We start from the raw sequence: 24,939 nt of genomic DNA, 5'->3' as shown, positions 1-24,939 counted from the left end.
TTTACACAGCTATATAAACCATATAGCATAGTATGAAGTTCTTATGATGTATTATTCAATTGGAATCAGAAAATTCATCTTCACAACACTCTTCTCTCTTTCGATTCTTTCCCAATCATTATTTTCTTCTTTTTTTTTCTCATTCTGCTGCAGCTATTTCACTGGCTGCCAGCAATTCTTTTTCACTTTCTCCATTTATTGTCAATTTGCTGCTTAAGATTGATACCATTTTACATGGTATCAGAGCTAGGTTACATCAACGGCGATAAGCGAAGAAAACAGCTCAAATGCCAACACTCAAGTAGATTCTGCTGCAGATTTTGAACGATTCACAGCTTTTATGCGTCAGTTCTCACAATTTCAAGCTCAGCTCAACAGATTGAACTCTTCTTCTCCAATCTCTGACCCCATCAGCCTGTATTATCTGCATCCGAGTGAAAGTCCAGGTACAGTTTTGATTCCGCTTTAGCTTACTTCTCAAAACTACTACCAATTGTCACACGATATGTGGAGAGCACTTAGATCAAAGAACAAGGTGAAGTTCTTGGATGGTTCAATTCCAAAATCAGTTGAGAATCAACCTTTGTTTGAAGCTTGGGATCGTTGCAATAACATCTTGCTTTCATGGCTCAACCTCTCGCTCTCCCCAGAAATTGCTAAGAGTGTAATGTGGATTAGCAATGCTTCAGATATGTGGAATGACTTGAAGAATCGTTACTCACAGGGAGATGTCTTCAGAGTTGGAGAATTGAAAGAGGAATTCTACACTATCAGGCAAGGTGATTTAACTATTACTTCCTACTTTACCAAATTGAAGTCTGTTTGGGAAGAATTAGAGAACCTTCATACAATCCCTAGCTGTATAGCTTGTGTTAATGGCTACAACTGTGGATTAAAAATTATTAGGGATTATGCTTCTGAGGAATACGTTGTGAAATTTCTCAGAGGTCTAAATGAGCAATACTCTACTGTGAAATATCAGATTATGTTACTAAAACCTTTGCCTGATATCAATGCTGTTTTGGCAATGCTAACTCAACAAGAGAGGGAACTAAGTTCAGATTTCTTGGATACAAAGATAATCACAAATTCTATAGAAGTACAACATCAACAAAGAAACAGTTATTCCTCAAGAGGCAGAGGACGAGGTCGAAGTGGTGGCGAGGAAAACACTGCTCCGAAGACTTTTGGTAAAGGATACACTTCCAAATTATGCACTTACTGCAATAAAATTGGGCATTTGGTTGAGAATTGCTACAAGAAAAATGGTTTTTCTGCACACTGGAAGCAGAAAAGTGCAAATCACATCAGCACTGAAGGTGAAATTGAAGATTCAGGTGCTGGTGGTGACATTACTGATTCTGGTCAAGAAGAAGGTGGTAATGAAATTGCTCTTGTCTTGACTCTAGACCAGAAGAAAACTTTAATTGCTCTTCTCCAGCAACCACTCATGACAATTTCAAGTAGTGTGAATCATATCACTTCCTCAACCACTTTAACTCAACCAAAAGGTAGACATATTTTGAATGCATGTTTTACTAAAACCTCTTGGATACTAGACAGTGGTGCTACTGATCATGCCTGTTATCTTCAATATTTTTTTAAAACTTTTTATTATATAAAGCCTGTTTTGGTTAATCTACCTGATGGATCTAAGACCTCTATGAATATTTGTGGAACTATGCAATTGTCAACATCTTTAATTCTTACCAATATTTTATTCATACCTCACTTTAAATATAATTTAATTTCTGTTTCCAAGCTTACTAAATCATTACATTGTGAATTTAGATTCACTGATTCTTACTGTGAGATACAGGAACTTCCTTCGTTGAAGATAATTGGACAAGCTGAGATGCAAGGAGACTTATATGTGATTAATGCTGAGCCTATGAAATTGCCTTCATTAGATTTTAAGATACAATCTATAGCTCTTAATGTGTAGCAAGACCTAGGAACTCTTTGGCATGCTAGACTAGGTCATTTATCTTATAGCAGAATGATTATTATGCAAAAAAAACTTTCCTTTTATTAATTGCATTACTTCTTCACATGTTTGTGATTCTTGTCAATATACTAGACAGAGAAAATTACCTTTCGCAACAAGCAATACAAATTCTGAAAATGCTTTTGATTTATTGCATATTGATATTTGGGGACCTTTTCCTATTCAATCAACTTCAAGTCATAAATATTTTTTAACTATAGTTGAGGACAAAACTCGGTTCACATGGATTTATTGCATGAAATTAAAATCTGAAACTAGAAAATTGGTTCAAGACTTTGTCCAACTTGTGCAAACACAATTCAGCAAAAGAATTAAGCGAATTCAAACTGATAATGGTATGGAATTCAAAATGGACTCATTTTATAGTTCAAAAGGCATAGAACATCAAATTTCTTGTGTTGAAACTCTACAACAAAATGGTGTTGTGGAGAGAAAGCATCAACACCTACTGACAGTTGCAAGAGCATTATTGTTTCATTCAAATATTCCCAAATGTTTTTGGCATTATGCTGTGCAACATTCAGTTCATTTAATTAATAGGTTATCTAGTGCCTTTTTGAACAATATAACTCTATATGAGACTTTATTTCATTCAAAACCTAATCTAAATGAGCTTAAAGTTTTTGGTTGTCTTGTGTTTGCTTCAACACTTACAGCTGGTAGGACAAAACTAGATCTTAGAGCTCGAAAGTACATTTTCTTAGGATCCAAGTCAGGAACCAAAGGTTCTATTTTGTTTTATTTAAACACAAAAAAAAATTTTATCTCACGAAATATAGAATTTTTTGAACACATCTTTCCTTTCAGATCTGTTAAAACAACAACCAAGACTCATGCAAACTCAAATTCTCACCCACAACACTCTTTTAGTCCAACAAATTTTGATCATTTTCCTGAATTGCAATTGTCTTCTGCATCACATTATGAGGATATTATTCATACATCATCACATCCTAGAATTACTACTGATGTTTCTAATAACAATAGCTCTCTTTCATTTTTGAATAATGACATTAGTGAGAATTCTACATCATATGCATCTGCATCATACATTCATGAAAATAGTGATAATGCTACTGTTCTTATGCCTCATGTTGATCACATTCAACCTGAACCGACTCAGCCTGTCCTGAGAAGGTCTAAGAGGGATAGAAAACTACCCTCATACCTTAAGGGCTTTCATTGTTTCAGTATGGCATCACATGAGGATCCCATCAATGCTGTTCATTCTTCTTCAAACTATAAGTATCCTTTATCACACCATTTGTCATATGCATCTTTCTCTCCAAAACACCTAACCTTCACTTTTGCACTTATAAATAACCCTGGCCCGAAGCACTACTCTGAGGCTGTTATGCATGATTGCTGGAGAAAAGCTATTGATGCAGAACTTGCTGTTCTTGAGCAAAACAAGACCTGGATCGTCACTTCTCTTCCTCCTGGCAAGAATGCAGTAGGTTGTAAATGGATTTTTCGCACGAAATTCAACTTAGATAGGACAATTGAAAGACACAAGGCTCGGTTAGTTGCTCAGGGGTTCACTCAAATTCCAGGCATTGATTATATTGACACCTTCAGCCCGGTTGTTAAAATGAGCACAGTAAGAGTTCTCTTAGCAATTGCAGCATTAAAAAATTTGCATCTTCATCAACTTGATGTCAATACCGCCTTCCTTCATCGGGATCTCCATGAAGATGTTTATATGAAGTTACCAAAAAGGTTGAAGTGTGATAATCCCAAGTTAGTTTGTAAATTAGAAAGATCTCTTTATGGTTTGAAACAGGTGAGCCGTCAATGGAACATCAAACTATCCAATGCTCTAATTGATTTGGGATATATTCGGTCAAAAAATGATTACTCTTTATTCACCAAGTCCACTAATGTTAGCTTCACTGCTATTTTGGTCTATGTCGATGATCTTGTGTTAGCTGGTGATGATCTCTCGAAAATTGAAGCTGTCAAACGCTTCTTGGACAGCAAATTCAAGATAAAGGATCTTGGCATTTTAAAATTCTTGGCATGGAAATAGAAAGAAGTAAAACAGCGATTGCTCTTTATCAAAGAAAATACGCTTTAGATTTGATCAATGATTGTGGTTTACTTGGAGCCAATGATTGCTACTTAAGATTGATACCATTTTACAGATGAGTCGAGATTGAATTTGGATAAGTTCAGCTCATTAACTCGTGAACTGACTCGATTATATATATATATGCATTTAATATATTAATAAAAAATTTATAATTTACTAAAATAAATTATAGATTATGTTTCTATTATTATTTGAGTGAGCTCATGAGCTCGAGTCATCTCGTGAGATTTTGATGAGCCGAGTTTAAGTCTAAGAAATAGACTCAATTGTTAATAAGTCGAGTCATAAACCAAATTCAATTTTTGTGAATGAGCTTAAGCTGGATCTAACTCGACTCACGTTCAATCTTGCTCTTGTGTATATGTACGTGTATACTCTCATAATTAAAGTTCAACGTTATTGAAATTTATTACATTAAAATTTACAATGAGATCAATAACATTTCTAAGAACAGAAAAGTAATTATTTTTGCTCAATGCATTGGTTTCTTTTAATTGAGAGGGGTTTAGAACTTAGAAGCCCTTTTTATTAGTTGATATAATCATAAAGAATGACATGTAAGTCAATTTACTAATTAAAAAAGCATTTGTCAAATTAATTAGGTGTTTGTATACTTAACTAATCAGTGTAACATTTGATACTAGATATTTAGTTTTTTTTTTTTAAGTTGCTTACTTTGATATTATTAGTTAATATTTTAAAAATTCATTAAAATAAAAGATGAAGCACTTTTCTGTGAAACATCAAAATGAATTATAATATGACAAAGCAACAACAACCGTATCAAATATTAGGTACTGAATAATATGGATATACCATATAGCTAGGTCCTACCTGTATTCAACATGATAACATAATTTTGATAAGCTAAGGATACAGAATATCCAATAAAATAAAAAAATAGATAAAGAAATCTATATAAAATGAAATCTGGAGAGAGGTCTTATTGGAAAAAATGCTTATTATTTGGTGAAAATGTGTAATGATTTTATAGTAATTGAACTAAAAGAACGTTTAAAATCTCACATAGCCTTGATTTAATATTATTTCTGCATCTTGGCATAACTTAATTAAAAAAAATTAGCAAAATAATGTTAAAAAAAATAGAAGAGAATGAATGCCAGCCAAATGCACCATCACAAATTTTGAAAAATATAATAGTCTTCTGTATGTGCATGAACATTGCCAAATCTATTAGTGTCATGTATCAAATTCAATCAATAATATAAAGTGGAGAAATTAAAAGGCTGTGTTAATATTAATATTACAGTAATGTTAGGAAGATAACATCTAAAATTATTTTAGACTGTATTTAATTTTGAAAACAGTTTAAGATATGAAACTTAGAATAGAGATAATAAAAAATTAATATTTTTGTATTTTATTTAGTGATAAACTGAATATAAAATTGAAAAAACAATAAAAAGTCTAATTTATTTTATTTTTTCACATAAAAATTAGAAAGAAAAATAGAAAAGTAAAAGCTATATTATAAAAAATTAAGAGTGAAAATAAAAGGAAAAAAAGATAAAATAAATAGTGTTTGTTTTTTTTATTGGAATGACACAAAATATATTAATTCAGTATTTTAACATATAATATCTATGTTTATATCTTATTTGCTAAATAAAATTTTATGTCTATGTTTCTATGTCTATGTCTCAGTATCTTGTACTTATAAACAAATATAATCTTATATAATAGAGTAAAGTATCGTTTGTCCTCAACATTTGGGGTAAATCCTATTTGTATTCCTAACGTTTAAATCGTCCTATTTGTATCTCTAACGTTTATAAAAGTGATTCAATATTATCCTGTCATCAATTACACATCATGAACGCTTTAGTTTGAGTTTTAAAAATCTCTTTTTGAAGTTAGAATACAAATGTCTGGGATAGAATTAATGATCCACTTCGAAAAATAGCTCGTCCAAAGTTGAAACTAATTCCTACAATATTTACATAATTCACTTTTTCTAGGGACATAATTGAATCTAAACACAAATAGTGGGTATAATATTAAAATCGAACACATCCAAGTGAGACATAATTGAGAATGAATACATTCAAATGAGAATAATTGAAAAATATAATCTGATTTGTTAGTATAATTGATGGCAGAATAACATTGAATCACTTTTACAAACGTTGGGGATACAAAGAGGAGGATTTAAACGTTAGAGACACAAATAGAACTTACCCTCAACGTTGGGGACAAAAACGATACTTTACTTTATATAATATAACATCTATAATTTTATTCATATAACATTCATGCATATATAATTACATATTTATTATATTTAAAATTGTATAATTATTCTAGTAATAATTAATGAAGGTTAAATAAAATAATTTTAAACTATTTGGATTGACTTTTTATTATGTTCCAAACATTAGGGTGAATAATAATATATCAGAGAAGAAAAAAGTGTGGTGGTTTTTTCTGAAGAATGAGCACAAGAAATAGGTGTTTGGTGCAACACCATGAGAAGGAAATAAAATTGAGAAAGTGTCAACCACCTAGAATTTGATAGCACGTCGTAGCAGCTTTCATGGTGGTTGGATATTGTTGACATATGCTTGTCCCTCCTCTAACAAGGTAGCAACTTGATGCTCTAATATACCACACAATATACATCTCCATTTCTATTCTTGAATTAACCATTCATTTTGAAAACCACATTTTATTTCTCTCTCTTTTATTATCTTCAAAAATACTCATAAATAAGCCTCATTCTTAAAGACTTATTTTTATTAATTAAATCAATTTTAATTTATTATTTATTATATTTTATATCAATAGTTTAAACTTAAAATTTATAACTCAGGATTTATGATATTTATTTGTTATTTCTCCTTTTTTAAATTTAATAATAAATTAATTCAAAAAATTGTTTTACTATTTACTTTTTACTTTATAAATAACAAATTTAATTTTGATATAATTGTACCGTTCATTATTTTTTTAGGAGACATGGAATGTTTAAAGAAGATGACAAATAAATCTTTATTCGTTTAACTCAAAGATAAATAAATTTTAATTAATTAAAAATTTAAAAATATCATTCATCTTCTGGATGACATAGGATCAGTTTAGATTGACTTTTGAAAAAAAATATATTTTTTATTTTTTAAAAAAATTCTTTTTTTAACAAAAAAAATTATTTTATATTTAGATAATTTTTTTAAAAAGAATTTTTAAATATTAAAAATGTCTTTTTGCTTCTACTTTTTTTTTAATAAAAGTACTTTTCTTTAAGAGTAAAGTGTCATTTTTGTCCTCAATGTTTGGAGTAAGTCTTAATTTGTCCCTAATGTCTAAATCGTCCTATTTAAGACCCTAACATTTTAAAATTGACTCAATGTTGTCTTGTCGTTAGGGATCCGTTAACAGAATTGACGATAGGACAAAATTGAGACAATTTTGAAAAGTTAGGGACTTAAATAGGATGAAAAAGTTGGGACGAAAACGATACATAGAAATAAATTTTAATTTTATCTTTCAATAATATCAATTTTTTGCGGTACATAATTATTCAGTTATTTTTTAATCACATATAAATAAATTACACTTAATCACATTACTTTTATTCTAAATAAATTTATTTTTTTATAATTTTACTCTTAAAGATTTTTACTTATCATGAAATATTTGTAGAATAACTAGTATATAAACTTGCAAAAAAAAAATAATAATACATATACAATAAAGTATAAATTATACTTTTTGTCTCTAATGTATTGAAATTCTTTGATGTTTAATTTAGTTAAACTTTATTTTTAATTTTAGTCTTCAATAATATCAAATTTTTACGGTAACTAATTATTTAATTATTTTTAATTTTATTTTTAATTATATTATTTTTTTAAGTGAATTTATTTTTAATAAGAACAAAATTGAAAAATAAATTAAGTAATTATTTGTCGTAAAAAATTGAAGTTATTAAAAAAAATTAAAATTTATTAAAAATTAAAATTATTAAAAAAAATTTACTTTTTAATAAACTTTAATCTTTTTTTCAATAATTTTAAATTTTTTTACCACAAATAATTACTTAATTTATTTTTTAATTTTGTTCTTAATAAAAAATAAATTCACTTAAAAAATAACATGATTAAGAATAAAATTAAAAAATAATTGAATAACTATGTACCTAAAAAATTGATATTATTAAAAGATAAAATTAAAATTGATTTCTATTTATTATTTTTGTCCCTAAGATTTTCGTCCTATTTAAGTCTCTATTATTTCAAAATCGTCTCAATTTTGTCACACAGTCAGTTCTATTAACGAATCACTAACAGCAGGATAACATTATTGAACCAATTTTCAAACGTTAGGAACTTTGGGGACAAAGAGGATACTTTACTCTTTCTTTAAAGATGCATCCAAATAAGTTTTAGATTGAATAAAAGTATTTTTTTTAAATAAATACTTTTTTCACTTAAAAAATCAATCCAAACTAACACATATTTATCTTTGTATATTTTAGATGGAAGAACTTATATGTCTTATATTTTAAAAAGTATGATATATTTTTGCATTTTCAATTAGTTAGAAACTTATTTATTTTTGAATTAAAGAGTCAAATATTTATTTTTCCTTTTTTCGAAGATTTCTGATTTTATTTTTTTGGTATTTGTTTCTGATAAACTTAAAATTCATTTAGATAGCAAAGCCCAACTAATGAGGCCCACAAGTTGGTGAGACTAAAAAGCAAGCCCATAACCAAGAGGAACATATTACATATATATACTCATCTGGGCCGAATTAATTTGGCAAAATTCTTTTAAAAGTCTTAGATAAATTGTAAACAAACAAAAAAAGGAAATCTCAGTTAAATTAATCTCACACTCCTTAAATTTATCAAAATTACATACACTACTTTCGCTATTTTACCAATATACATTTACCTTAGAGGGGGGAGGGGGGGGGGGGTGTTAAAAATGACTTTCTATTAAAAAAATTTAATGTCATTTCAGTTTTTTTTAATAAGGCAATAGAAAGAATATAAATACACTAGCCAACATTTTCTTCTAATATAAACTGGAAGCAAATTTTTGCAATAGGAAAAAAAAAACATGAATTTTCAACTTGTATCCATTTTCATTTTCAGCAGACAAAATGTTAGCATGAAAATTTGAGAGTATCATCTCGGAATGGCTCTCTCTACTACTCTTTCCTTCAAATACATAAGAATCGATTCCCATAATTCCATACAACAACAGCCACCATATCCTCTTTTCTCATCTTCACCACAAAAATTGAGTAGTAGCAGTACCTACATCACACTATCTGATTCTGGAAAATGGAGGAACAAGGTTTCCTTCTTCCAAGGATTTCGGAGCAGAGGAAAAAGAGATGTTGAGAGCCTCAAGAAGGAGCTCCTTCACACAATTGAACCACTTAACCGAGGTGCAGAGGCTTCTGCTGAGGACCAACAACGTGTGGACCAGGTTCAGCTTCAACACGTGTCTTTTACACATTTATTTGGCTAATTTTTTTCATTTTAAATGTAAACTTGATTCTGTAATTTAACTCACGTGTACCAAAAATTAAAAATTCTAATTTTTATGTATATTTATTTTTGTTAGATTATTAATTAAAAAAATTTACTTTTTGGATTCTGTATCTTTCTAGATTGCTCGTAAACTTGAGGCCGTTAATCCTGTTATGGAACCTCTTAAATCTGATTTGCTCAATGGAAAATGGGAGCTTCTGTATACAACATCTCAATCTCTTCTGCAGACACAGGTTTATTAGTCTAGTTTCTGGCATACCCAACATAAGTTTCCATTTTTCACATTCTTAGGGAAAAGTTTTTTAGTTGAGAGTTGAGACATAGATTTAGGTGTACGTGGTAAAATTTTTATTTTTTTTTAGACTAATTTATTAAAATTAGTTTTTGAAAGATAGTGTTTTTAAATTGTAATATTTATAGTTAGTAAATTAAATTAAAAAATAATTTTTAATAAGTATACTTATTTGATAATAACATTTAAAATTAAAAAAAGATAATAAATATAAATATAGTAATAAATTTAGATTTTATTAATATATGAAATTATATTAAATTTTTTAATTTTAATAATTACAAATTAACTTTAAAAAATATATTTTTATGTGCTTTCAAAACATGTCAACTTTTTAAAAATTATAAACACAAATAGGTAAATTATATGGTAAAGATGTAAGTTTATAAATTTTTTCTTTAATAAAATGAAAGAGAGATTAATAAAGGTAGGATGTACATTTTGAATAATAATAAAATAATAAAAAATAACTATAAAAAAATATATACCACTCCAATCTGTACAGTAGAACGCTCCACACAAATAATACATGATATCTTTTACTCACCATAAATAAATGAGATGTTTGCACTTTTTCAAAACACAAGTAGTTTTTTTTTTTAAAAAAAAAAACTTGACTAGATTAACCACTGAGAAGGTTCAAAAGCTAATTTTTTTATTTTTGACTTATAAAAGGTAATATTATTAATATTTAGTGTAATTTTTAAAATTAAATTGTAACTTTCTAAAAATTTATTTAATTACTTATAGAAAATTAAAAAAAATGACTTTTTTCGTAATAAATTTTTTTTATCACATTTCTTTTAAAATAAGTATTTTTAGAACTAAAAAATCAAATACAAAATAATTTATTTATAAACTATTTTTAATATAAGTATTTATTATTTAAACTAATTTTTTAAAAAAATCTAATTAAACTGAATTGAACCTTAAGCGCTAGTCTTATGTGTGTAAGTCAACCTTGCTCTTATTATGTTATAAATTTATTATTGATTTGCCTTAGCTAGCTAGGTGAGAATTAACTAGTTATTGGTGAATTAAAATATGGAATAGAGACCTAAGTTGTTGCGACCAAATGGAAAGATATATCAGGCAATCAATGTGGATACCTTAAGAGCTCAAAATATAGAAACTTGGCCATTCTTCAACCAGGTAATGCATATTTCTACCCACTAGGCCTCTACAATCTTCTACTATACTTTGGAAGGAGCTTATTCTATTATATTGGACATTGGAGCAGGCCACTGCAAATTTAGTGCCACTAAACTCAAGAAGGGTGCTTGTCAAGTTTGATTTCTTCAAGATTGCTAGCCTGGTATTAGTTTTATAAGTTTCATATGTGGTCTTATTTATCATGGATTTTTTTTTTGAAAGAGAGAAGCTCAACACAACAAGTAGAGCGAAACAACATAAGAATCAGTGAATATCATAAAGCAATCTAAGTAACTCCTATCAACACTAATGCTTATCCCTTTGTCATCTCCGGCATTGCCATCAACAACAAAAAGGATCTACACCTAACCACTCCTTATAGTTCATGAATGACATATGAATGATGTCGTCAACCCCTCTTCCTTTATTCTGAAAAATTCTTCGGTTCCTTTCTAGCCAGATGTTCCATGTAATCGCACAAAATCCCATCAACCACCTCTTGCGCTCCACCTTGCTAGCTGATATCTCAGTCCAACTTATGAAATGTTCTTTTAACGTCCCCGGGCAAGACCATAGCCTCCCGACAAATGATAACCAAGCACACCAAACCTGCCAAGAAAAATCACAACCAAAGAACAAGTGGTGACTATATTCAATGTTCTTGTTACAAAACACACATACAATTATATAATGCAATTATATAAAAATCATGGATTGTGCTGCGTTTCTTTTATAATGCAATTATATGTGCAGATACCTATAAAATCACCAGGGAGTGGTCGTGGTCAGTTGGAAATTACTTATTTGGACCAAGATTTAAGGTTATCTTACTTACACCAAACACCAATGTTAAATAATGTTTCTATTTGTTCATTATTATTGTTACTGTAATCTGAATTTGAATTTACCTTACAGAATATCAAGAGGCAATAGAGGTAACTTGTTCATCTTGAAAATGGTGGATCCATCCTATAGAGTTCCTCTTTGATGCGCGCCTTCAACTGCCGATGTTTTGTATGAGCATATTAATTTACATAAAATTGATAGTTTACAATCAATAGACAATAATTTAATTAAAATTATCAAATCATTTAATAATTCTTAATTAACAACTTCACATATAAATAAATACACGTATATTTTCATCTTTATTTATATGTGAGAAATGATTTTCTGCGTATCTTTATAAATTTGTGTTTTGAGATATGAATTTACTTTAACTAATTTGATCAAAATATCTACTTTTTTGTTTTATTCAAGTACAATAAAATTAGCATTTTAATAAAATAAATATTCAGTTACAGTTAATTTTAAGCGAATTGGATAAATAAAAATGTTAAATAATTTAAATAATTTACTAAATTTTTATTTAATATTTTTAATGAGTTGAAACTCATTTTGACCCTTAAAATTTTTGAGAGGTCTCAATTTAAACCCCAAATTTATAGTTACCCGATTAAGATCTTAAAATATTGAATCGTGACCCATGTTTGTCTCTGTAGCTATCTCCGTTATGAAAATCTGATGTAACACGTTAAGTTGACACGTAGAAAACCCTAAAACGACGTCGTTTTATGTTCCCTCCCAGTTTTAACTCAATGTGACGTCGTTTAAGGGCTTCGTTGGGTTAAAAAAGTTGGGTGAATATATAGATGAAGACACAGACGTAACTTCATCTATTCTTCTTCTCCACGTTTTTGTTCTTCTCTAATGCTTGATTGTGAGAAAGGAGAATCAGAGTAACATTAGTGGTGTATTGGACTGCTGGGTGAGGTTGCTGACGAACTAGCATTGGCGTGGAAAGAGACGACAAAACTCAGGTTAAGAAGTGAAGTTTTATTTTTTTCTCAAATTTCTTAGTACTCTGTTTTTTGCTTTTGTTTTAGTTTTTGTATTGCATTGTTATTGTCGAAGCAAGGTGTGGTTATATTTAGGGCATTGAAAATTGTTGCATGTGAATGATGCTAGGGTTTTTTTTTCCTTGCTGAAGAAGAGAATGTCGATTTTATGTTTTGCTGTTTGTGGATAAATGTTACTATGTGTGTGTTATTGCTTGTGTTTAAAAAAATTGTTGTTTAAAAAAGAATGATGACCTATTGTCCTGTTTGGAACTTGAAGTCAGTTAAGTTAGTATGCTTTGTTTTTTAAAATTATTGTTGTAATTTTTGTTATTTTGCAATGTAAATGGATGATGATATAACAATTTTCATCCACTATGGAGGAAGTTTTGAAACAAAAGAAGATGGAGAAGTCGTGTATGTCTGAGACCAAATTGAACAGTTATTTAGACTAGAGGAAGATACATTAGACGTGTTCTCAATAAGAAATTACTACAAGGTTCTAGGATATGAGAACTTGAAGGAGTGCTGATGGCTAGCTCCTAGGAGGTCCTTGAAGAATGGATTGAGAGCACTCTCACATGACAATGAGCTCTTGGAGATGTGCTTTCACGCAAAGAATAATGAAGGTGTACTGCATGTGTACTTTGAGCATGAAAATTCTGAAGGTGAAGGTGATGAGGTTCCACAACTAGTCCCTATGACCCCCAATCTAAAAATCATGGTATCTGACACCACCTCAAATCCATCTTCATCTATTCCAAACACACCCCTTGAACAAAATACAATCACATTCTCTGAAGCAAACTCTGCAACCCTAAGCCAGCTGAAATCTGCTCCTCCAACTCAGCCCCACTCTAAACCTCAAACCCAACCACCTCTCAACCTACAGTCCAGCCCAAGTCAAAGCCTGCAGCCCAACCCAACTGTTCACCTGCAGCCCAGCCCACCTTCACACATGTGTTGCAATAGCTAGACTCAATGAGAATCCTGAAGACTATTGTCACAAGTGGTTGACAATAGACTCATATAGAAAAACATATAAGCATTTTTTGAATCCCATACTTGGACAAACAATGTGGGAGAAGTCTCAGTATAGTAGGTCCCAGGCTCCCAAGATTCGGAGGAAGCTAGGTCCTTTAAAGCAGAAACGACGAAAGGATGCAAATGAAGAGCCTTCAGGAAGTAAGAAGAGTAAGACAGATGCAATAAAACTGCCTAGAAAGTACAAGAAGTTTTTTTGTGCTTACTGTGGAACAAAAAGTCACACGAAGAGAAGCTGCTCCCATAGAAAAGTTGATGACATTACAGCTGCCCTTGTTGCTGCTGCAGCAGCTGTAGTAGCTAAGGAGAAAGAAAAGGTTCTAATGCAAATGAAAACATAAAGGGTTAGTCTTCACAAGACAGAAAAGCAGAGGATGACCCTGTCCCAGCAACTGATGTTGCCACTTCTGCAGCCCCAACAATGACTAATGCTCCTTCGGAGATTGTGCTATCACATACACCTTTTTCACAACCAGATAATGGAGATCAGGAATAAGTAGAAATCCAACATGTCATATTATTTGTGTTTTTAACGTTTATTTTAAATATCTGTTTAGTTTAATTTTATTTTGATTGACGGAGACTTGTATTCCACTCATGCAACCATAGATAATTCCTGCAACGAGGCCCAACAAATTACAACCTAAGAGAAAAGCATCTCCAGTCCCAGGATTATCAAGTGTTGACCCATTGCAAGGAGCAAGTGTTGGAACATCTTCAAGGATGGCTGAATTCATAAAATTTGTCCCAACACTAGGAGTGAAGCCAGTATTCAAACCTCCTAGGAAGAAATGAATGATGTTTAGTTGTGATGGACTATTATAGTTAGGGTAGTTATTTTCTTAATTATGTTTATCTTGTGTCACTGGAACATGGTTATGTGTGTCCAAACTTTTGGGTTATTTTGTTAAAGAATTTCTGGATGTATTTTGTTTATGACTTTTTGGATATTTGTTCAGTTATTGGCAAGCAATGCTTTTGGATATTCACTAAATGTAGACACTTTTTTCAGGTTTATGAATGGTAACAATATGTTTAATACTTAGTTTTACTTTCTCATTATTGCAACATGACATATGTACCAGAGGAGCTAACTCCATACTTCTTTTTTATAGAAATCTGAATACAATGCTTTCATTCACCCTCAGAGTACACACCTTCAGGTCCACACTTTTAATCAAAATTTAATCATACTTACACCATACATAACAGTTAGAAACACGACTAAACAAATAACCAAATTTAAAACACTAATCCATATTTTTAAACACCTAATTTTGACTTCCATTGAAGTAATTCTCCATACTAAATTCATCTTTCGACTATCATCACTGCTTGTAGGTTGTGTTTTGCCCACTAAACTCTTTTCTTCTTCACCGTCTGTCCACACAAAGAAACCACACCACATTCTTCCAGAACTCTGCTAATTTCGCAACAACCAACAAAAAGAAAAAATTTTAAGCTTACTCATCAAACACAAATACTAGTAGCAACACATTGAAGCACTGGACGCATTCTACAACCACACCAATTAGGAATATCCCCCAACCTCCCACTATTACGATTCCTCACGGAAGTCCCATGAGAACGTGATCGTGCAGAACTCACTGCAGCTTGGCTTCCTGAATTCGTCATTTCTCCACCACAGTCTTGAAAGTATTTGGAAAGGAGGGTTGCAAATTAGGGTTTTATCATCTAAGGAGGGGTTAAATTAAGTTCATTCAAATTTGTCACATCATTCACTCATTACACATTCATTCTGGCAAGTTGGGTAACACATAGATACACACTCTGGCGAGTTAACATGCCACATCAAATTTTCGTTAATGGAACTAGCGACAAAAGCAAACTTGGGGCATGATTCAATATTTTAGAATATTAATTGAATAACTATAAATTTAAGGATGAAACTGAAGCCTCTCAAAAATTTCAAGAGCCAAAATAAAATTCAACTCATTTTTAATTATTAACTTCACTAGTGTATGTTCCTGTACCCTGTACGAGATAATACATAAAATTATATAAAAAAAATTTATTAAAAAATTAAATAATATATATAGTAATTATTATTATAAATATTTTACAAAGTTATAATTAAAATCAAACTCTCGGAATTTTTAATATTAAAAATAATTAGTATTTGTCTTAATTAATTTGAGTTTGTTAAGTGATCATCTCACTCGTCTGTTTAAACAACTATTAGGAGTTAGAATCTCACTTTGTGTATATAGCAATCCATTGGCTAGCTATAGACCCTTAATAAATGGAGTATCAATATGTGATTAGAATTGGCAGGAGTTTCCGAAACGTGGGTACCCGACCCGTCCATACTCAAGTGGAGAGGGTAATAACTTGACCTGAGTCGGGGGGAAATTTTGCTTAGGACAGGACATGGTCGAGTTTAGGGTGTACCTGCCCCAGATATATACATATAAACACTTTTTAGGAATTAGGATTTGCCTCACATCACAGATTCAGTGATTCATAGTTTCAGTCTATACTCTATAGCCATGCAAGATAAATTAAGTCATTTTCACCCAGAATCTTCTTTTTCTCGCCTTCTTCACAAAAAACCGCATAGCTCCCATCATCGTTGTTGCTGAGTCCATCGCCGCCTACCCCTTCACAACTCCCATCTTCCTTTACAGTCAAGGACGGACCCACGTTTAATATAAAATGGGCATTTGCCCATAAAATTTTTAAAAAAAAAAATTAGTACTTATATACATATATACCACTTATTATATTATATTTGTCTCAAAATAAAATATAAATAGTTCTTTTATATTTTATGTTAAAAATTTTTTGTTAAACTTAACACATAATAATAATTATATTATTAAATTTGATTTAGTATGAAAAATAAATAAATAAACTAAAAAAATAGTGATAGTTAATTTTGTTATATTAGTTAATTAATTAATAATTAAATTAAAACTTAGTTTTCTAATTAAATACAACTTAAATTATTAGTGATTTTTTAAAAATGGTTTAAGATAAAAAAATATTTTATCTATATATTAATATACTATAATTATTTTGGTTAAAAAATTATTTATACTATAAAAATTATAATAAGTAAATTTGACAATTAAATATAAGATAATAAAAAATAAAATAATTGTTTAAAAATATATATAAAAAATAATATTTAGTCATGTTAAAAATAAAAAAAGTCCTTATAAATATTTTTTGTTATTTTAAATATTATACTATGTGTATGAAATTATATTTTTATTATTTTAAATACTATAATAATGATTGTGTGTATATTTCTAGTTCTTATCAATATGTATTAGATAGTTCTAATTTTAAATTTTGAATATATCTAAACCAATTTGGATTGGTCAAGTGATCAACTTAATCGTTCGCTTAACTAAGTATTGAGTGTACGAATTCCGTCTTGTATGTATAGCAACTCGTTGCCGGCCAATTGTATATTCTTAAATGGAATTCAAATTCATGACGGATTAGTCCTTAACTTGTTAAGTATCGTGGGAAGCAAAAAAAATATCTATACCTAAATTTTATTATATTTTTGCCCCCATTACTAAATTTTTCTGGGTGCGTTACTGTTCACAGCTCATGTCATCATCGCTGCTTATCCCATTACGGTCACTGTTGAGCCCGTCGCCACCTTTCTCCTGCCGAGTCCCTTATCTCTATCTCTAGGTAAATTCTCCCCCCATCTCTCTTTCATTGTGAGTCTGTTAGTTCTTCTCTGCTTCTTTCACAGACTCATCACTTAGTCGCCGCCGCTATGAGCCCGGACGTTGCCATTACAGTTTTATCTAAGTCTGTCACTGAATAAAATAGAATTTTTATTCAAGTTAAAAATAGACATGCATGAGATCATTTTTGCATGTAATTTCTGAATTTTCTCATCCAAATTTGATCTATGTGGTTGAGTATTTTAGTATGGGATCATCGTGGTTTTGTTGCGACACTAATGTGATAAAAATTTTGGTAATTTCATAACTAATATATGAGATAAACTAAATTATTAAAGTAATAAGAGAAATAACATTCAGATTTGTGCGTAAAATTTATAAAAGGTGATTATCTCAGGAAAATATATATTTATAACCCAAGTAGAAGATTGGTAAAAAATTATTATTTTTTAATATATTTATGGACAATACATATATTAATTATAATTTCAAATTAAGTAATTTCACATTAAATGACTTATATAACGGTGATCTCATTTATTGTCATAAATGTTGAATTAAATAAGTCATTATTACTTTTTATTTGGATAAATGAGATTAAAATCATAGATAATGTTTTATTTGAGTTTTAGGGTTTAATGAGTGTCACACTCAAATATAAATAATGACTTCAGAATTTTGGTCTTCAACATATCAAACTCGCATTCGTAGCTCTTTTTCTACAGTAAAATTGTGATTCAGCCATATCAGAAATACATAAGGTTTTGGTTGACAAAAATTAAAGAACCACAAGAGCCAAGCTATCTGATCTCAATCATACTCTTGAATGAAGAGACGCTTACACGCTATTAGTTATATTTTTTAATGATTTAACATGGATGATCTTGAGATTGAGAAATTCTAAAATTTTCAGCTAAAATAGAAATTTTATTCAATCAAATGATAATAAATAATTTTATTGAATTAAATTATATTAGTGTGATCATTGGATGATAAAGAATGCTATAAAAATAAATAAATAATATTTTTAAGAGTATAGAAATATTAAATTGTCATTTCAATTTACTTTTTTAATCAACGATAATAAATATCTTAAATTAATTAAATTTTTACAAAATTTATACACCTAAAACTATTTCATTTTTTCAAAAATCTTTTGAAAATACAATGGTTCAATGAGAGGTTGACTATTGAGAATTGAATATAATATTTTTAAATTCGTATTTTCAAAAAAAAATGTACTTAGTTCTATCCATCCTAAATAATTCTATATTCATTATTACTTATCCATCTAAATAATTCTAACATTGATAGAATATTATTTTTAGATGCAAAAAATTTAAAATATATTTATTCTATTTCAAAAATTAATATTCATATTTAACTTAGAATTCCAACAAATATGACAAAAATATTATATTTTTTAGTTAAAAAAATAAAGTAAAATATCTATAAATATATTTTTGTGCTTTAGCTTTAGATTTTTCAAAAAAATTTGGCAAGTTAATAGAATCAAACTATATTTCTATAAAATATATAAGAATGTATATTACACATAAATAAAAAAAATTTGGAATAGTAAGAACAAATACATAAATTAAAATAAAATTTAAAAAAAATAAGAACCAATAAAATATTAAAGAAAAGAAATATAAATAGAAGAGAAACAAAATTATTAGATGGAAGAGAAATAATTTAATAAATTTTTTATTGTATATAAAAGAAGAATAAAAAGAAGATATATAGTACCTTATTTAATTTAGCAAAATTTAAGGGAATAAACACATAAAATAAGAAAATAAAAAATAATAATAAAAAGAAGCTAAACATTTGAATTAATATAAAAAAAATAAAATAATGATAATCTATCATAATCTTAATCTTTTAATATAATTAATTAATAATAATATAATTAGTCTACCATAATCTTAATCTAATCTTTTAATATAATTAATTTTAATTAAATAATCAAATAATTAAATATAAATATGTCTAATCTAATTATATAAAGAAATAATATATTTTCTACAATTAGACATATTATATATATATATATATATATATATATATATATATATATATATATTGGAAATAAATATCACTTTAAAATGAGATTATTATTATTATTATTAATGACATATAAATATTAAAATTATATTAATATATTAATAGAAAAATATTATTATAATAAAAAGTTGCAAGAATTAAAATAACTGAAATTTATTAACTTTAATTAGTTAAATCTATCTATCTATTAATCTATTAATCTATTAATCTATTAATATATATAATAGGAGAGTAGTAATAAATCTTTACTTATGTAGCTTAATAAATAAGTGAAGTTAGAAAGAAATGGATGGAACAAATGCTCCATCATCCGCCTTGTGCATGCAGCAACCCATTGGCCAGCGGCAAACCCTTAAATGGAGCTCAGTACCGCGACGGATTAGTCCTTGACCTGCCGGGTTGGGGGATACCGTGGGAAACAAAAAAAAATGCTCCATCATCTTATGTCAAAGAAAGATTAGCTAAATGTTAATAAGTCTCTTCTCAAAATTTCATGTAAACAAATTTCAAATTGAAATACTAGAGTACTAAAGAATACTGAGAGTACTAAAAAATAAAGTATTAAAATTTATTTAAATATCTAAAATAAAATTATTAGATAATATAAAATATTTATTAAATTTATGTCCTTTTCAATAATTTTTATCTATAAGTTATTTTGAATAATATAATTTAAAGAACATTTAGATATGAATAAAATCAATTTCTTACAAAAAATTTTAATACAAACTATCAATGGTAAAAATTGATGTTCAAATAATAATTTTGCATTAATATAAAATAATGACATAGCAATAGTATTTTTAATAAAAAGATAAAATTACTTAATATTAGAGCAACTACCAGATATTACAAAGAGAAAAACTTACTTGATTTATTATTATAATACTGACGATATAGTTAAAAGTATAACATATCTTACAATTATGTTAAGATTAAGTAAATCTTTTTATTATAAATAATATTCCTATATCATTATTATTATAATGAATTAAGGCATCATTGGTGGTTTCAAATTTTATATGGGTGGAGACAAATCGGGTTGACCCAACAAACGTAAATAGGAATAGTAATACTTTTTTGATGTGTTTTTTTAATAATCAATTTTGGATTTAGATTACATGTGCTCTTATAACAAATGTTAAAATTAATCTACACGAAATTAATTTTGAAAAATAGTACAAAATTTAATTTTTAATATAATTATTGATTATTCTCAACTAATTTTTTATTATATGTAATTTATATGTAATTTTATTAGGTAGTTAACTAAACTGAATCACATCGTACAATATTCATAGTCTAACTCACATTTATAAAGTGCACTATCTACATGGCATAACTTAGATTTGGAAGAGGCAAAGCATAGTTTAATGTTGTGTATATCTGGATAGAAAAAGCAAAGGCTCATAGAAGAATAAGACAAGTGTTGTTGGCAAGAAAAAAGCACTCTAAACACAGAGTTAATCATTCAGGTGATTAAATGTGATTAAATGAATAAATGCACAATCATGAGCGTTGTGGTAGATTAATTTATACTATCTTCATGTTTTTGAAAATTTAGGGTATGCTTCTGTAGTATCAGTGGATGAATCAATTGACAACAGACATGACCATTCTATTTTACAATCTCATGATGGTGGTGTACTATCTCTACATGGTAAGACCCTCCTTTTGAAAACGATTTTAATATACAAAAGGTTTGTTAAATGCAACTTTAATAATGCAATTTCCTCAAACTAACTACCATCAAGTTGTTCTCACTCCTAAATATTACCGGCACATTAAATTTGGATACACAACTGACCAGTGACATACCATGGAAATCCACAAGTGGGAGATTTGCTAATAATGTTGGAGTTTTTTCATTAATTAACAAAACTGACTGTTTACGTAATATAACAAAAACTATTGGCAGTTTTATAATTTTTTTACAAATTCAATCTACAATTTTTTGGCACACTTTTGTGTTTTTGACAATTAAGATTCTCTTGGGATTTTGCAGGAAGCAAAAATATGGTTGAGAGAAAAAGACCACAAATGAGAAATTATGTACCGCAGTCTACTAATGACAATGTTGGTATGTACAAAATCATTATTACAAGATACATTAGTAATTTTTAAATGTTTGCATCATTGTTAAACTTACATATGTTTCTACCTACTCGACCGCGACAAACTTTTTAAAAACTATTATTTTGGTTGAATATAACAGAATATTGGAACATGGGATATGTAGTGCATGAGTGTGAATACTGCAATGCTCTTTTTTGGTATGGCGAAAGGAAAGAAAAGCATTACAATACAAATGAACCTACGTACACACTATGCTGCAAAGGTGGACAAGTGGAGATTCCTCAACTACAAGAAGCTCCTAAGGTGCTATACAATTTGTTATATGGGAATGATGCCAGGAGCAAACATTTTCGGGAGAATATTAGAACATACAATAGCATGTTTCAATTCACATCTTTGGGTGCCAAAATTGATAGAGGTAAAAGTTCATCCAGAGGACCACCAACATTTATCTTATGTGGTGAGAATTATCACTTGATGGGGAGCTTGATTCCACCAGACGGATATATGACAAAATTTGCTCAACTATATGTAATCGACACCGAAAATGAGATCCAAAATCGGATGTGTGTAATCGGGTATGTAATGAATTTTTATATATCTTAACATGTATTTCATGAAACGCTCAAAGACATAATGGATAGCGTATTTATCTTTTATGGTAAAATTTTGAATTTTTCAAGTGTGTTTTACTGTTTAGTGCGGAAGAAAACAAGACAATTCAAGAAGAAGTTGTGAATGACTTAAAGATGATGCTAGACCAACACAATGTATTGGTAAAGGCATTCCGTAATGTGAAACAGTCAATAGCAGCAGAACCCACTTCAAAGGTCAAGCTTAGGCTTTTGGGAAAAAGAGGAAAAGATGGTAGGAGGTATAACTTGCCATCCACAAATGAGGTGGCAGCATTGATCGTGGGTGACTTCGATATTAACCGTACAGATAGGGATATTATTGTGGAGACCCAAACTGGAAGGTTACAACGTATAAATCAACTGAATCCATCATACTTGGGGTTGCAATATCCCTTATTGTTTCCATATGGAGAAGATGGATACAAAGAAGACATACCTCTAAACAAGAAGAAGGGAAACTGTGAAAAAGGATGGCAAGAAGTGACAATGAAGGACTTTTTTGCTTATAGAATTCAAGAAAGATTGGCTGATGCTTCCCCATTATTGTACTCAAGGAGACTTTTTCAACAGTTCTTGGTAGATGCCTACTCAATGATTGAGTCGTCTAGACTAACATACATTCGTCTCGACCAAGAGAAATTTAGATGTGAGATGTACAAGGGTATTAAGGAAGCTGTTTTGACGGGAGAAACAACACCCTCATCAGTAGGGAAACGGATTATACTGCCTTCATCATTTACCGGAGGACCAAGATATATGATACAGAACTATCAAGATGCAATGGCAATTTGTAGAGTAGTTGGGTATCCAGATCTTTTCCTAACATTTACATGTAATCCTAAATGGCCAGAACTGGAAGACTTTCTTAAAAATAGAGAATTAAATGCAGAGGATCGTCCAGACATGGTGTGCAGAGCTTTTAAGCTTAAATTAAATCATCTGATAAAGGACATAAGGACAAATAAGATATTTGGAAGAGTGGTTGCAGGTACATTTTAATATGTTACAAACTTCTATCAGTATGATTTGTTACATATCCAGACTTTGAGGTATTAGCTAAAAAGATTAAACGGTGGAATATGTAATTACTAAAAAAGGACAATCCAAAATTATAACTATTAGTTTGTTTAAAGAAATGTAATTGCATTGGAAAAAAATACATGAAAAACAACTATATAATATGTTTGGTCAATAAGAATATCATTTATAATATCAGAAAATGAGAAATTACATGTGTGGAAGCAAATTGTTTGTATAGGTAATTTAGTACCAATAGAAACTATAAGTACTTAAGTGCAGTTTTTCATGATGAAATATTTAGTGAGTAGCTGTAATAATTTAATTTTAGCAACTAATTATGTGATTCAATTTTGATAGTTGTATACACAATCGAATTTCAAAAGCGTGGATTGCCTCACGCACACATTCTCATATTCCTGCACCGTGATGACAAATATCCCACCGGAGAAGACATAGATCGAATTATCACTGCTGAGATTCCAGACAAGCAGAGAGACCCGCTCTATTACAAAGCTGTTGAAAAACACATGATGCATGGACCATGTGGGAGTGCTAAGAGAGACTCTCCATGCATGGAGAATGGCAAATATATTCGTCATTTTCCTAAAAAATTTGTGGACAATACAACAGTTGATGATGATGGATATCCAATTTATAGACGCAGAGATGATGGAAGGACAATAAAAAAATCTGGTGTTGATTTGGACAGTCGTTATGTGGTTCCACACAACAGGACACTATTATTAAAATATGGAGCTCACATAAATGTTGAATGGTGCAACCAGTCTAGATCAATCAAGTATTTATTCAAGTATGTTAATAAAGGTCATGATCGTGTAACTGCCTCATTTTATAAGAGTGCCACAGCTGACACTAAAAGCGATGATTGTGATGAAATTAGCATGTATTACGATTGTCGATACATATCACCATGTGAAGCAGTTTGGAGAATCTTTGGGTATAACATGCACTATAGAGACCCTTCTGTTATAAGGTTGGGTTTTCACCTGCCCGACGAGCAACCGGTGGTTTTTAAAGACGACGAATATTTAGACGAGGTTGCTAGGAAAGCATCAGTTAAGGAGTCGATGTTTTTAGGATGGTTTGAAGCTAACAAAACTAACCCAGAAGCACGCTGCCTAACATACGTGGAATTCTCATCAAAGTTTGTTTGGAAGCCAGATACCAGGAAGTGGTTTCCGCGGAAATCACATTCAGTCATAGGAAGGATTTTCTTTGTTCCACCAGGATCAGGGGAAATTTATTACCTAAGGCTACTCCTAAATTTTGTAAAGGGTCCTACTTGCTATGAAGACATCAGAACTATCGATGGTGTCGTCTATTCATCATTTAGAGATGCATGTTATGCAATGAGATTGTTGGATGATGATAAAGAATACATTGATGCAATCAAAGAAGCAAGCCACTGGGGTTCAGGAGAGTACTTAAGGAAGCTTTTTGTAATACTTCTGTCATCCAACTCAATGGAGAGACCAGAAAATGTATGGGAAAATACATGA

The 24,939-nt window shown here is 29.6% G+C and overlaps 4 protein-coding genes across 4 annotated transcripts; all 4 read left to right on the top strand.

Moving 5' to 3' along the window:
- Positions 1-505: 505 nt before the first annotated feature.
- LOC140175557 (uncharacterized) lies at positions 506-4,037 on the top strand. Its single transcript, XM_072204063.1, has 4 exons — positions 506-1,468; positions 1,820-1,941; positions 2,549-2,698; positions 2,816-4,037. Exons 1-4 carry the CDS (start codon positions 506-508, stop codon positions 4,035-4,037), a joined length of 2,457 nt encoding a protein of 818 aa, XP_072060164.1.
- A 4,909-nt stretch (positions 4,038-8,946) lies between these two features.
- On the top strand, positions 8,947-12,219 carry LOC112714941 (probable plastid-lipid-associated protein 4, chloroplastic). The gene is made up of 6 exons (XM_025766639.3): positions 8,947-9,559; positions 9,744-9,857; positions 10,970-11,068; positions 11,157-11,231; positions 11,822-11,889; positions 11,984-12,219. Exons 1-6 carry the CDS (start codon positions 9,263-9,265, stop codon positions 12,054-12,056), a joined length of 726 nt encoding a protein of 241 aa, XP_025622424.1. The 5' UTR covers positions 8,947-9,262; the 3' UTR covers positions 12,057-12,219.
- Positions 12,220-21,088: 8,869 nt separating this feature from the next.
- Positions 21,089-22,444, top strand: LOC112717234 (uncharacterized). The gene is made up of 4 exons (XM_072204510.1): positions 21,089-21,163; positions 21,253-21,348; positions 21,694-21,768; positions 21,904-22,444. Exons 3-4 carry the CDS (start codon positions 21,705-21,707, stop codon positions 22,368-22,370), a joined length of 531 nt encoding a protein of 176 aa, XP_072060611.1. The 5' UTR covers positions 21,089-21,163; positions 21,253-21,348; positions 21,694-21,704; the 3' UTR covers positions 22,371-22,444.
- A 69-nt stretch (positions 22,445-22,513) lies between these two features.
- On the top strand, positions 22,514-24,939 carry LOC140175556 (uncharacterized). Its single transcript, XM_072204062.1, has 2 exons — positions 22,514-23,387; positions 23,777-24,939. Exons 1-2 carry the CDS (start codon positions 22,514-22,516, stop codon positions 24,937-24,939), a joined length of 2,037 nt encoding a protein of 678 aa, XP_072060163.1.

The sequence above is a fragment of the Arachis hypogaea genome, chromosome 10 (genome assembly GCF_003086295.3).
Source record: "Arachis hypogaea cultivar Tifrunner chromosome 10, arahy.Tifrunner.gnm2.J5K5, whole genome shotgun sequence".
In the NCBI taxonomy this organism is placed as follows: domain Eukaryota; kingdom Viridiplantae; phylum Streptophyta; class Magnoliopsida; order Fabales; family Fabaceae; genus Arachis; species Arachis hypogaea.
Note: the sequence above shows the minus strand (reverse complement) of the source record. Positions and strands in the feature narration are given on the sequence as shown.